Here is a 15,566-nt window from a genome sequence, read left to right as displayed (position 1 = left end):
TACATTTTAAGTCATAAAACTCAAGCTTCAGAAGATAAAAGAACATCATATGATATCATGTCAGCTTATAGTGATATTTCAGTGTAAAAAAAAAAAAAAAAAAGTTAAGCATTTACAAACTATGTTTAAAGAACAGTGGGATTATAGCAAAATCAAAACTTTCTTCTAGTTTAATGACATCCAGAAGCAGAAATGCATTACTGAGCAACAAGAAATTGTTTTGTTTTGCTGGGTCTTTTTCCACTATTTTTTCAGCTTTGGTGATGCTACAAAAGAAAACTGATTCATGACATTTTAAATCCTTCAGCAGATTCTTACAAAGACAACTTTCTATGTGTTCAGTACTAAACTGTAAGAGCTGAGCCAAATATAGTAACTCATCCAAAGAAAAACGTTTCCAGAAAGAAAGAAAGAAAGAAAGAAAGAAAGAAAGAAAGAAAAAGAAAGAAAGAAAGAAAGGTAGATCAAACTAGAGGTTGACCAAAAAACTTATCTCACAATAAAATACACGAGATACTTCTCCTACTGTTTTTGGTGAGATAGTATTATGCTATACAATAAAATATAAAATATTTGACTATGCTCTTTTTTATGTTTAATGCTGAGAAGACAGTTAATTATGATAAGTCACAGACAGCCAAACAGTAATTTCTAAATTATTATCCCATGATTGTAGAGGCTGTAGGGCACTTTTAAATGGCAAATTAATTAAGTGATTTTATGTCAATATAAAATCCTAATTAAATGAAGCTTCAGTTAACCAAACTACCTTTTTACCTACTTCTTGCTAAAACAAATGATTGAATACTTTCTCAGTAGGATATGTCAATCAAACCAAATTACATATGAAAGAAGAGACTTCAAAAGGCATTTTATAAATACTGCATTTTTGGAAATTGTTTCATGACAAAAATTGAGGAAAACAAAAAGTTTGAAATAGATTTGAGAAGTAAAAATGTACTTACAGAATATATGACATTTGGACACAAGAGCTTTCAGTTAAACGTAAGGAAATCAAGAAAACTACTTTGCTGCTAGGCTTCTGTGTTAATTATATTGCGAGTTTCAGAGTTTAATTACATCAGTAATTATACTATCAAATTACATCAGTGATGACTATCAAATATTATAGAACTCTCTGTATTAAAACTATTTATAAGTCACACACAGTAAACACCTAAATAACAACCAACTGGTTAAAAAACATTTCACTGCTACAGAAAGGCTAGCTTTTTGATGGATGTGAGATCTTACTAAAGTGATATTTCTGAATATTTAAAATATTTATGAATATTTCAAATATTTTGGAAATATCTGACACTATTTTTCAAGTATTCCTAAAACTTCAGTTTCAAATCTTTCCTTTGCGATTTGGATTTTTAACTTTTTTTTTTTCATATTATATGGGAGCTTTACTGTTTTCCTGTTCCTCATGACATTCATCAGCATTTCCTCTCATTCCTTCAATTTTTTTTTCTCTAACTCCTTCCCATCCGTTCAAACTTTTTACAACAAAAAATACAACCTTATGCCTAGATGCAAGTTTTGTTTTTGCAAAAAATCATTTTCAACCATACATTTCCTGATGAAAGGAACGATATATTTGAATAACATATCATTCTATCCTGATATTGAATCCAAAGTCATAAAAAGTATAAACCCTATGCTATAGTGTTGTTCAGTAAAGAGAAAAATGTTAAGTTTATCTTGTAGAATTCGTTTCAGTGAATATAACACAGGGAGGGCTTACTGTATATATTGTCATATTGTACAAAAGTTACTAATACTTATTCAGTACTAATATGAGAAGTCTTCACACACATTTTATCAAGAGAACAGGTTCACTATGTCTACAAAATAAACATAGTGAAGAAAATTATCTAAAAGGCCTTTGTGAATTGAATACACCAATTCAGATTTCAAAAAGTCAGTAATCCCCAGCCTCTCCATTCCTACACTGTGTGCAAAACAAAGCTTTCTGTAACCAGTTCACTCTTCCTACGGATTCATCTGCTGGAAGTCATTCAGCAGCACCCCCAGCTCCATACAGACCTTTTCGAAGCCCCCTGAAAGTATCTGCAGGTGAATATTCAGGGTCAGTCTACGCTAATATTTTAATATTTGCACAATCCCAACTTCATAAACTGCTACTTAAATATCAGCTTTGAAGTTTTAAAATACTGTCATTTTTGTTTGAGAATGCTCTAAAACAGCTTTATGAAGGGGCTTTTTTTTATTTGTTTGTTCATCCTTAAAAATCTGTTTTTCTTCATGTTTATATCGTGTGGTTTATATTTATAACTATTTGATTACCTACTGAGTCCAATAAACTAGAAGAATAGAATAGAATAGAATAGAATAGAATAGAATAGAATAGAATAGAATAGAATAGAATAGAATAGAATAGAATAGAATAGAATAGAATAGAATAGAATAGAATAGAACAGAATAGAAATTAAACAAAATAAAACAGATAAGGAGGAAAAAATAAGCAATTATTTTACAGTGAAATAGTGCCTACTGCAGAATAGTTGTAAGAGAAAAGATATCTCACCATATGCTGAAACTGACTGCTAGTTTGAAATGTATACAGTATTTCAAACTTTGATGAAAAATAATTTGAGATTAAAGGCTTCGTATGAGATTCCAATTCAGTTGAGCAGTTATCAATGATCTCATTTTTGCTACTGAAATATATCAAAATAATTTTTGTTTGAAAGAAGAAAAGTGTATCATTTCAAAATAATACTGTTCCATAACAGCATGTATAAAAGCCTGTGCTTAAGATATTAGATTGCTTTCTTAAAGTTGATTTGAAACCAATGCACTGTTTGTGTACTGAACTACATAGATCCCTACCACCTTTTCATATTGATGTAACTAGGAATACTGAAAACACTAGGTTCAGAGCAGACATACATTAGTTGTCTTTTTAAAATTATTTATTTCAAAACAGATAGTTTTTCAATGAAGCAGGCCATAATCCTAATTACCTACAGTATTACTCAGCGGAGTAATCCTTACTTGTGTGATGATAGCATTAAAAGACATTAGTCCCAGAAACCCTTACAAATTAATTTCTGGTCCAAGTCAGAATTATTGTACTGACCATACTTTTTTTTTTTCTACAACATTTAAGTTGGTCATGAAGATTCTAAAATATTATATCCTAGACTATAAATTATTACTTCTGCATTACTCTGCTTTCTCTTATTTGGTATAGACTTAGAATTGAATGCTCATATTTCCCAGCAACCAAACCAAACAAGGTAAATAAATGTGATATATTAGTACATCATCCGACCACTATGCATATGGTGCACATTAAGGTTGTATTCATTTACCATATGAATATAATTCCTTTTACCACATCAACTATTAGTTACAAGTTGTAAATATAGCATTGTTTTTCCTGGAACGTGAAGGTCTGCATTACATCATGAAGCACTAAATATCCTTATCCTTCTGGAGAATTTCATGCATATAGTTTTAGTGACACCTGAAGCTGGATACTGCCAAAAAAGCAGCATCAAAACTCTTCCTCTGTTTCAAGTCTCAGAATACATACTGCCTTCACTTGTGCCTGGATTGTGCCTCAAAACTTGCTTTACTATATCATTTGCAATTACTTACTCTGATTGTCAAATCTTGAAACACATTCTCCCTTTCCAGTTGAAAACAAGGATAATACAGATGCTGTACATAGTGTAGGATATGCTTTTAGCCAGAACAAATAAATATTTACAGCACACAAATTTACATATTCATCAGAACCAAATCATACAACTGTTAAAATGGTTTGCTGAACCATCACAGAGTGCAATTGCAAGTTCTGCTTGATGAAGACCTTGCCCTCATATCTATCTATAAAATTACTTTCTTGGCATTATATAAATACACAATTAGATTGCTTATACAGTATTACTGCAACTTCCCAGACATATCACAATTCATCCACCTGTTAAAACTCTTCTTTTTCCAGTTTAAATATTTGGAGGCTAGAACCATCAATTATATGTGATTTATAGACTATGTGGAAGAATGAGGCCTCAATCTCTTTGAGGTGTCAATGTGTGACAGTTTAAAAAAAAAATGACAGTGGCCTTTTGTAGCTGTATAATTTAAGGCTCTGTTCTAGGTTCATGCTGATAGTCCCAGTGCTTGCTGCACTGGCTACAACAGTGCCCTGTGAAGACACAGGGAAATTGCAGGTCCAATTGCAGCATCAGGGCCTCTGTCCACTAAGCTTTCATGGGGCTTTCATAACTAACATCAAACAGCACAACAAATGTTTGGTAGAATATTTAGTGGTTGTTACCCTTTTCAAAACATACTTCAGATATTTTTATATACCTTGTGGGTCTTCCCTATGAAATAAGTTTTACTGAATTTACCTTGTAAGCATAGAAAAAGTAAACATTGTACTTGCTGAAATTCTAGTTAAAAAAAAAAAAATTTATTTCCTTTCTTTTTTATAGCCACGCTTAACGAAACACTTCTGATATGTTTCTATTTCAGTACATACATTAACCTTAAATTCACATTGTATTTTCTTATTACAATGCTAATAAAAAGGTGAAAAAATATACTAACAATGAAATCCAAATGTTTTTTACACCAAATATGTCAAAATCCATATATTTTAAACATTTTACTAGGCAGTGCTTTGGAGAGAATCAGTCCCAAGATCAGCTTTCAACACAATGCCAGCAGATGGTGCTATAGGATTCTTGCTTTACATACAATATTAAGCGACTTTGTCCAGCCATTTTTGAGAAACAAAGAATATTTGTTATGTCCGCAGTTAAATAATGTTAAAATATTATTGAATTATTTACTGCATTTTTATGAAGGAGGACACACAAAATAATATAATGCATATGGGTCAAAAAGTAAATGTGCTGTTGAACACAGAAATGAGCACATGCAGACTGTTTTTAAACTCTCAGTGCTGTACTATCATAGAGGAACTCTCTTTTCTTAACAGACTGACTGCAGTGAATGGCATTGATAGACTTACTAGCCGCCGCAGTTCCAAGCATATTTTAATGTTTGAAGGCTCTGCAGATTTTTAGCTATTACAGTGAACCACTGTTTGACAGAAATTAACAATATTAATAGAAGAATTTTCATTTATAACTAATGCAATTATTTAAGGACATTTTGAAACCAAACTAGCTAGCAGGATACATGCAAAAGGGAAAATTGACAGGTATAATTTTTACAACTACTTCCCAAATACTTTTTTTTTTTTTTTTTTTAAGAAAAGACAACGTTATGTAAACTACTTCCCAAAATGTTTTTGTTTAGGAAATAATAGTTAAATTCTAAATAAATATTTATGCTATAAACATTATTTAAAATTTGGAATACCTTCTCTATTAACATGGGTTTTGAAACTGAAAACAAAGGTCTGTATGATGGAGAAACTTGGGAACCAAAATGTAGGTGTAATTCAAGATGAGGATAAGGATGGGGAAGGAGGTAAAGAGGTTTTTTTGCTACCGAGTTAACATCAGGCAGAACTACTTGCAATCTGTGTGACTTTTCACTGTATGCAAAGGCAAGCACATATGTAAATCTTCATAGCATTCAAGTTTATAGGATTAGTGTGTCTGAGTACACAGAAATTATTATCTATGACATTACTCCTATATCAACCAATGCAGAGATGCCCTTCAAGACATATTTTCAAAATTTAAATCACCTGCATGGTTCACAAGAAAAAATAATTATCAAGCATTTATTAAAAGTTTGAATTTTCAAAATGAAAAATGTATATAGCAGTTGAAATACCGTTTTTTTCCTTTTGCTATAACTAATACAATTTAAGCTAATGAATTCTTTAGTCTCCAAACCATAGCTTTCATTTAATAATCATGTTAATTGAAAACTAGTCTTTCAGAAATTGAAATGCTGATTTAGCATTTCAAAAAAAGTATCTGTAAAAAAAAAAAGGTTCTTTCAGAAGTAGCTTAGAGAGTAGCTAGACTGTTCTTTGGCAAGACAGGAAACTGGTGATTAAATGTTGAGTCCTTTGGGAGATTCTGTATTTTATGAATTGAAAAGATTATGTATTTTTAAAATCTATATTTAAGAAAGATATGCTACATGTTAACAACAGTAAAAGTGTTCAATGAATCCTCTCAATTAAATCTCTGTTAAATCCAGTAATTCTTTTTAAATATGAAATCACATGCTTACAATCCCACATGTGCCCTGCTACACAGCTACACTACTAAAAGCATTTAATTTCTCTAACACACTTCAGAGAACCTGAATATAATATCCTCTAAAAATATAAAACTACGCAATGAAAGCACCACCACAATCCTCATGATGCAAATGTGGTACATACAGAGAGTAACATTTTCTAGTTTTATGGGCTAACATAAAAGAGGTAATATAATTTGTTTTATTCACATATGTGTGGAAGATCAATGCAATAACTCAGAAGAGATCACATTAGTATTAGTGGTAGTAATACAGTTATACACTGAGTCTCTATATTTCATTAGTACCGGATACTTTTATTGGTTAACCCTTAATATCTTTAGGCAAAACAGATTTCTATATTAAATATATTTTTGGTTTTTAAAATAATTATGAACGAATCTGTAGAAATTTTAAAAGCAACAGAATAGTCGCATCATAGTCTATGGATATAGTGCAAGAATAACAGAAAAGCACTTTATCTTCACCTCAGCTGTGAAAATGCTTACCATTTGATAAGCATAAACAAAATGAAGATTATTAAATTTACCACTGCACACCAAGAAAGTGCAGCCAAAGAAGACAATTGCAACGAAAAAAACACCTTTGAAAACATTTGATTGATAGATTGACGTTCACTATTCTGATTGGTCTCTACCTAGTGTGCAGAGGTGAGGAATCACTAAGAAGGCCGGAGGAAATGGGATATTCCAGCTAGTAAGACATTTGTTGGTAAAGTATTACAAGAAATTCTCTGTAGCAATTTTTTTGGTGACAATTTTTAACTTATAAGACATTACTAGAGATGACCTTCTAGATAAGATTATAACAAATAAAGCAAAACAGATCAAAAACTTGATGGTGAAAGGAGCTTACACAAAAAGATACGAGAACATTCAAGATGCTTTATAAGTGAAAAAACAAGGGCAACAAGATAATTTTTAAAGTATTTTGGTAAGAAAAGTTTCAACATATACAGAGCATTGCTCCGTAAGATCTCATGGGAAGTAAGTCTACAGAAAAAAAACAAAGATAAAGATAAAATGGATACTAGCAAGAACTTCTCTAATGTAAAAGAAGGGTAAGACAGACAAGACACCAGCTGGCATAACTGAAAGTTCTCCAGTGAAAAGGAAAAAAAGTCCTCCAAGAAAAAGTCAGGCAGAAAGATCAAAATAGGTGTACTGTTCTAAGAGATACGGTACGAGCAAGCAAGGACAAAAATGGGATAGCCAAGGAAAGATGAGGTACAACTAGCAATGACATCAGGAGTAACAGTCAGTCTGTAAACACAAAAAGAATGTTAGGATGTTCATGAGAAGTTGGTCCATTATTCAGTAAACAGCAAGCAAGCAATATCAATAGATGATGTCAGGCATTTCAAAGTATCTCAATAAAAGTCTTCAATGAGAAGGCGAGCTGCAGTCAGACAATGAACATAAGTAAAAGCAGCAATGAGAACTGTTGTCTCATTTCAGAGAATACCTAAAATGAGGTAAATGTTTGGAACTCAATTGGCCTGATTATAGTGATATGAGGATATCTTGAAAATGAAACTAAATAATCCCAGAGTTGTACCTGGGAGACTGGGCAAGGTTCTGAAAAAAAGAAAAAAGAAGAGTTAAAAAAAATAATATATATATATATATATATTGTGTTGTTTATCTTTAAGAAATAGGCAAAGGAAGAAGTGAGAAATTAGACAGTTGTCTGCTTAATTCAGTTAGAAAAATAAAAATACTGGCAGAACATTTATATATATAAACATACACAATTTCCTCGAGGAAAACAAGGAGAAGAGTAACAGCTGATTTGGATTTGTCATGAAAAAATCATGTCTAAGCTATTTTTTTTTCCTGCAATGGCAAGTAATCGGATTTGTGTTCAGGGAGATGCCACGTATTTTGACTTTAGTAAGGATTCTGGCAGTTTCACATGAGCAATTTCATATGGAAAATAGAGAAGCACATGTTTAGAAGATGGTACTATAGGTCAGGTAAAAGGCCAATTGGAAAGTTGTATTCCAAAAGCTATTCATTGTCAAAATGGTAAATATATCAATGAATATTCCTGGGCTGTGCAATGTTTAACATTTTCATTAATGACCGATTTCATAGAATAAGACTGCAAATTACATCTGCAGACATGAGTTGCTGCAAGGACAACATGAGAATTCTGAATGCATTTAAGAAATCGGAGAAACTGTCTAAAAATATATATAATTTGGGAAGAGTAAAAACAAGATTCCACAGTCAAACTGCACAGAGGAAGAGTAGCTAGGGATTCTTCAGAGAAGACTGAAACTTACATTGGCTCAAACACTTCAAACAAGAATTAACTTTTAAAGAATTAACAGTTGTGCTGTTTTGAAACAAACAGGTACCCCACACGGATGTGAGAAGTAGTGCTGTGGAAAACTGACTCTTTTCTACTTATTACTAGAAGGGCTTCAACTGCAATGTCTACTTTGAGAAAGACAGACAATTGAAGAGAAGAGGAACAACAACAACAAAAAAGAATCAGAGGTTTAGAGGAACATGATTTATGGCAAAAGCCAGAAAAAAATGGGTTAGTTAAGTCTGGAAGAAAAGATTTGTGGGTCATAGTAATCCAAATAAGTTGTTGTTGCACAGAAAGAATGAATCTGTTTTCTACACAAAGAATAAATATATGTGACAGAATTCAACTGAAACAAAATAAAATAAAACAAACCAACCAACCAAACAAAAAGAACCTGGACAGTAGTCTGAACACTGGGAAAAGATTTCTAATGATAGGGGTTTGGGGCCTGTAAAGCCCCAAAACACATCTGCCAAAGTTTTTACTAGCAGGTTGACAAACATCACTCAAGAATGGTTTTGATGTAGTTTTCCCAAAGCTTTCTCTGGGGAAACAGTGACCAAAGTTCCTGTCAGCTCTGCTTCCTATGTATCAGTCATTACAAAGTAAAATGCAATCCCTCAACCTAGGAAATGTCCAAACACTGAGTTGCCACTTGAGCTTCAAAGAGAGAGTAGGATCTGAAAGTGATGCAGACCATTTGTATGCAAATGAATTCTCTCATCTTTTTCCCTCCCTGCCACCCCCCACTTCTCGCCTCCCCTCCATCCCATTGCACTAGGCTGGCCAAGTGCAAAACCTCGCATGCTTCTGCAAGTGCACCGCCCTCTCTGAGTACCCTCTGCACATAATACCACCTTATTCGGGAATGTTATGAGTCCTGAAACATTATGTCACGTCCCCAAGTGGTACTGTGCTATTAGATCTGAGTCTCTAAATATGCAAAAGCCAACCTTGTGACAGAGATCACACATGGGCTTCAAGGGGTACTAAGGGGAGGGTTTGCATCCTCTCCCTCCTGCCTCCCCCACCTCCCAAAGCCAGCCGCATGCCAAGCAGAGAAATATAAAAGGCCCTTATGCTATCCAAAGTGACTTCACATCTCCACAGTAAATTATGCTAATTAATGTGAACTTAACATGGCTCAGGGCTTTTCTAAAGGATACAACTATTTCAGATACTTTGCTCTGTTCTTAATTATTTCTAGGCTTGGTCAGAAATTGTCCACAAAAACATTTCTGCAACAGAAAATGCCTGTGCACCGAAGTGAAGTACTGCCATGTTTCCACATTTTCCAAAACAATTTATTTAGAAAGAATAAACCCTACATTTGATCAAAGAGCATGGTGGAGTATTTTTTGAATTTCAGGTTTTAATTTGAGAAGAAGGAAAAAAGGACTTAACCTAAATGTAATCAAGCTGTTTGGTGAAGAATAAAAATAGTTTCCAGCAGATGTGTCCCATGTAGGAATTTGTATCTTTGATATTTAAATTCATCAAATTTGGCTTAAATTGATCAATGCAATCGAGAGGTATATAAAGTAAGCAGACGGTGAGACTGCGTATCATTTCTTTAAGAGGTCAGCTTAAAAGTTAAAAATTAAAGAATGTAAATAATGACTATTTCAGTAACATATTTCTTCTGTTAAACCAAAAATGTAAAGAATTTTCCATACAGTCCAGTTGGCCAGAAAATTGTCCTTGATAAAGAATATAAAACAAAACACTTATTTATCACGTATGGCATAGCCCACCTGGCTTGTCAGCTTGAGTTAAGTAACATTCTAAAACACGAATACATGCAGCCAGAGATCAAGAGCTCAGTGCTTCCTAAAGTAATGAACCCAGATAAAGGCACTGAAATAAAATGTAACTGGTTGTACTAGTGGGTGCCCAATGGGATAATATTTAGGGTAACTTGGTCATACTGGTCTGCTGACTGATATATATCAGAGGCACCAGGAACTATGAAAGAAGGAAAGAAATGTTCCTGGTTTAGATTATTTTGCTCAAACCTCTCTAGCTTCATGATTTGGCTACAATCATGGCTATTTAGATGCCTGTTGCCGTGAAGTCATTTTTAAGATAGAAATTAGAGATAATTGAATAAAGAAAAAATATGAAAGTATCAACTCCGAGAGTATCTAAAATTACAATGAATAAAGATCATTTAAAGCATGAATAAAATATACATCAAGGTAAAAAAAAATCATAAGCTTCAAACACAAAGAAACAACATCAGACAAGTTAAATAGTATCCCACAAGTGGATCAAAGATACAGTTGCAGTAACGGAGCTCAAATCCCAACAAATCTACTGGTGCTTTCATTTCTGACAAAATCAGAACTAAGCAGAAACAGCTCTTTTTATTTGCGTTTTCAAAAAAAAATTATTTGATTTTGATTGAACAGAGACGCCTATAGAAAGCTATTTCTGGGAAAAATTAAATCCCCAGATTACCATCTCTTTGAAGCAGAAACTGTCTTTTGCTATACACTTCTAGGCCAATGTATAGTGCCATGAGATTCCAATTCATTACAAAGCTTTCCAGGCATGCATGCTACATCCCAAAAATAAAAAATAAAAAAATACTATTCATAGGAACCATTGTATCTCCCTTAAAGTGCAAGTTTAGTAGGACTAGGAATTACAAACAAAGAGAATCATCAGTAGTTAAAATAATCTAGCATAAAGTTTGATTAACTTTGAAAACTGCAAAATTTTAGTATCGTAGACATTTGCATTAGAGAAGATGGTCAATGGATTAAAACAAAACATACAGACCTACTCTAGTCGTACACTACCAGCTACAAAATCTCAGCATGTGATCTGCCAAGGTCATAAAGGAGCCCATAGCCTCAAAGCCTTGTTCACAAAAGAGGCAAGTCTCAAATGCTGTGGCAAGTACTCAACAAGAACTTCTCAGGACAGGCCTAGAAATTGCGAAGATGGGCTGTTCTTGCAAGCCTTGAAAACAGTGTAAGGAGACACCTACAGATGTTCACTCCTTCATCTAGGAGTATCTCGAGTTTTCTTCTCAAAAGGACAGCCTTTCCCTTTAGGATTTACAAGCTTATTTGACTAATCTGTCAAGGTCTTAAGTTCCTTTCACAGACTTTTGGGAGTTTTCAGGTTTACAAGCTCTGCAAAAATAGTGCAAAGTTTGCATTTTCTTTAAATTGACAGATTGCAAAATACACACATATAAAGTATGTGCAGAGATTTTGTTCCTCAACCAACGCCATATTTATTTAACAATGCTCATAAAATTATGCTAGCCCTGTTCAAAAGGTCCCATCCCTTGAATCAGACTGTTGGAGGAATAATTCTGATAGATTGCTTACATACTCTGCCTGAAGTTCCTGCAATTTCATGACCAGAACCTTGTCATTCAGAAATCTTGTGCAATTTTTGAATAGTTCTCAAATGCACAACGAACATCAAACAATTTACATGTTAGTCAGATATTCATTCCAATATTAAACAATTGTGCTTCTTCAGACTAGTTCACAGGATGCAGTGTCAATTGAACCATCTCCCTCTCTTTTTCTTTTCTTTTCCCAAATTCAAATAAATCCAGTTGGGTAATAGACTGAGCATGAAACACACTACCAAACTGAATAACTTGGAGGATGCTGGATATTGTTGACATTATATGAAATCATAAGCTAGTTGTAACTGCAGTATATGCCAGATGTAACAGTACTTCTTGTTCTCCAGATGTCCATTTTGTCTTTTGCAGACAGAAGGTAAGTTCTTACCAGTCAGAGAAGACTGAGTGAATGGCAGAAAACACTCTTCTGAAGAAAGACAGAATATACTGCTTCTCACCCCTTTCTATTCAGGCCATTTTCTTTTTGGCTGAACAAGGAGAACAGAACCATTATTTGGCCATGATGTCCCCCTCTACTCACACAGGTAAGTTCTCACCAACCATCTAAAAAGCCTGAACTCTGTGAGCTGTGAACTGTCTCTTTCAGGATTTTTCTCAAGCTATATGTCTGCCTTCTTCTTTGTTTTGGGAATCAGAAATGATTTTTTGTAAGGAGTAAAACTGGCATAATTACAAGATCACTTTCTACCTTGTCTAGTATATAATGCAGGCACAGTTACATTGAACAGTCATGTAGTTTCATCATTTTCCACAGGAAATGATGAGTTAAAAGACTGAATTTCCTTAAGTAAAAAGACTTGAGATTCCTTGGGAAATGGAGGAAGATGGAAGAGATCAAAATCTTTGGGAAGTGTGAAGTGAATTTGGTTGAGGAGCGATTTAAACTGAATTAGGTGGAAGCAGCATTACTCTGACTTATTAGTTTGATTATATGGTTTGAGCCTAGTTGCTTGCACTGGAACCAATTAAAATGCCTAGTACATGACAGCAAGGATTAGGCTCGTAGCGCTCTACCAAAGTGTGAAATAAGTTTTTGCCTGTTTCTTTAATCCTTCCCATGTGTCTCCCCTTCTTTCACCTAAATATCCAGCTCAGGCCATTACACATCTCATTACAATGACCACGGTCTAAGTTAAAATGCAGTATTTGCATAGCTCTATTGATAGCTGAGATACCACTATGAGAACCTATGAGCATCAGATTACAGTTGCATAGAATACAGTCTGCATTGGAGTGATGTATCATTTGTTTGTTTGTTTTAAACAATCCAAATGCAGGTCTGTCATGAAATCATCACGTGGAGAGAAAAAGATCTATCCAGATTGAAAAGGAATTACACTAGTTCCTTTCTCTCCCTCCCAGAGCCACTCCTCCCCATTTGAATGAGTCACAAGACCAAGAATGTATTTGTAATGTTCAGCATCGCTTAACTTTAAAAATTTCTACTCATGCTGCAAAACAAGCACTGTTTATACTCAACTTTTTAAACTAGAACTGACCACAACTACAAAAAGGAAACACTGTATTTTGACATCAGCTTTTCCTAAAACTTTGTTTCACAAGATGTTCATCCAAGTCATTTTCAGACAACTTCCTTATAAAACAGGTTTTGCTTACCTCTTGGATTATCACCAATGATGTTAGTTTTGCCATTCCAGTACCAAAGCAGCAGTGTTGCATCACGTGATCCTGACAGAATATAACAATTTCCTCCAATATAGGATTCAGAACGAGCAAGACAGGTTACAACATCCCAGTGGCCAAATATTACTTGTATCAGTCTCCCTGAAACAAATAAAATCCATTGTTTTAAAAGGACACTTGAATGCTTTGCCAGGCACATTATATACATCACAAAATGTTTTAGAAATATTTTGTGTATAAAAATAGGTTCAAAGAAAAACTATAGTGGATAGTAGTACTCTTTTTCATAACTTGATGGAAACATTTTAAAAGTGCATTAGTCTATATACAAGCTGTAAAAAAAAAAAAGGCTTCAGTCCATAAAGATCATATTTAATTCAAAGGCCGATCATGCCATGGTTTTTCTTTAAGTTAAGTTTACAAGAAAATGACAGGAAAAATACAAATATGATGATGATGTGGGAAATGGAAGCAGAAGATGCTACAGAACATTTAGGACCCATAAGAAATTGGTAGTATGAGAATTGCCTACAAATTATAGCATATTCAGCTATTGAACATATCCTTAAACAGAAAAAAAAAGAGATTCAGTTAAAAAAATTTACACTTATTTCAACCAACATCCTTCCCTTTTAAAAAATTCTGTAACATCCACAAAATCTCTGAAGACAAATGCAGAAAAAAAAAAAGATAACGACACTTATCTATTCATATAGGACAAACATGTTGGCCCTTGTCAGGCACATATAACGTTAAAAGGAAAGGAAATCTCAGGCAGTTAAAAATGTGTCCTTCAGGAGTCTACATACACATGAACATCACAATTACTCTTTAACGTTAACTAAACTGGACAATATTTTCAGATAAAAACGTAAATTTGGATGCTCATGTAAAGCGGATTTGCATGTGGAAGGGTGAACATGTGTAAGGTCGACATTGGAGATCTCTGCCAGACCACCCTGCCAGAGGGAGAACAAACAGGTGGGGAAAGCTCCGTCTTCAGCAATCTGGCTGAAGACAAAGAGATCACTTGCCAGAGACTGGCTCCTACACAGCAAACACTTCAGGGGCCTCACTGGTTTCTGGATCTGTCAGCAGCGTTTATGGTTCTATGAAATGAGAGTGTGAGCACTAAAATCCGTCTCACTGGATATGCTGAAGCCTGACAATTGCAGATCTTGTTGGGAAAGGACAAAAGATACACCCACACATGCTTCGTATGAGCCTGCTTGGCCCATTGAGGTAACTTGGGCTAGGCCAAATTCTGCATCCAATGACAAAAGGGAATGTGATGCCACTAACAAGTAACATGGGTTTTCTCAGCCTTAATGACCATGCATCCATTTGTGTTCTGAACTTAGTAAAGAATTCGGAAGAACAGAAGGGATAAAAGAAATCCTGCTTTGGCAGAATCAATGATATATGAAAAAAAAAGGGGGGGGAGGAAGGGGGGGGAGGATTTCAGTACTACTGTACTTGAATTAAAATGCTCTGAAAAGTGTTTAAAAATAATAACTAGTAATGTGACAAGTAGCAACACAAATTAGTGTTGGGACTCAAATTAGGCATGTCTCAATAACATCTTGTGGTTCATGAATTAACAAAAGCTGGTCAATCATATAGTATAGGTAGTGGGAAGCATTCATAGCTCTTTCTACACACTACAAGGGCATTGTATTCATAACTAATAACTACATAACACTTAATAATGAATAGTAACAAAAGACCTAAGTGAGAACAAGGATGTCAATAGCCTGATTTATAACAGAAGATCAAAAAGTTAATTGCATTAAAGTGGAGAAAACCAGCAAAAGCAAGAGATAGGTATGAGTATCTTCCAAAAGGAGGATTATTTACATTGGTACATGAAGAGAAAACAGAATAGCATGATATAATTTAAAGGAAATTTAATTTAAAGGAAACTTATACATAGGATTTAAAATGAAACACTGGCTAAACTCGGAAGTTAAGTAGA

General features: G+C 34.0%; 1 protein-coding gene across 3 annotated transcripts in view; it reads right to left on the bottom strand.

Moving 5' to 3' along the window:
- The window catches only part of LRBA (LPS responsive beige-like anchor protein), a 397,026-nt gene that overhangs the window by 15,395 nt on the left and 366,065 nt on the right, over positions 1-15,566 (bottom strand). For all 3 annotated transcript variants that reach the window (XM_083836333.1, XM_083836331.1, XM_083836332.1), the window contains one exon: positions 13,565-13,732. In XM_083836333.1, coding sequence (XP_083692459.1) covers positions 13,565-13,732 — 168 coding nt within the window. The remainder of the gene's footprint in view (positions 1-13,564; positions 13,733-15,566) is intronic.

The sequence above is a fragment of the Anser anser genome (assembly GCF_964211835.1).
Source record: "Anser anser genome assembly, chromosome: 4".
Taxonomy (NCBI): Eukaryota; Metazoa; Chordata; class Aves; order Anseriformes; family Anatidae; genus Anser; species Anser anser.
The sequence above is the reverse complement of the archived record's forward strand: the minus strand, read 5'-3'. Positions and strand labels throughout refer to the sequence as shown.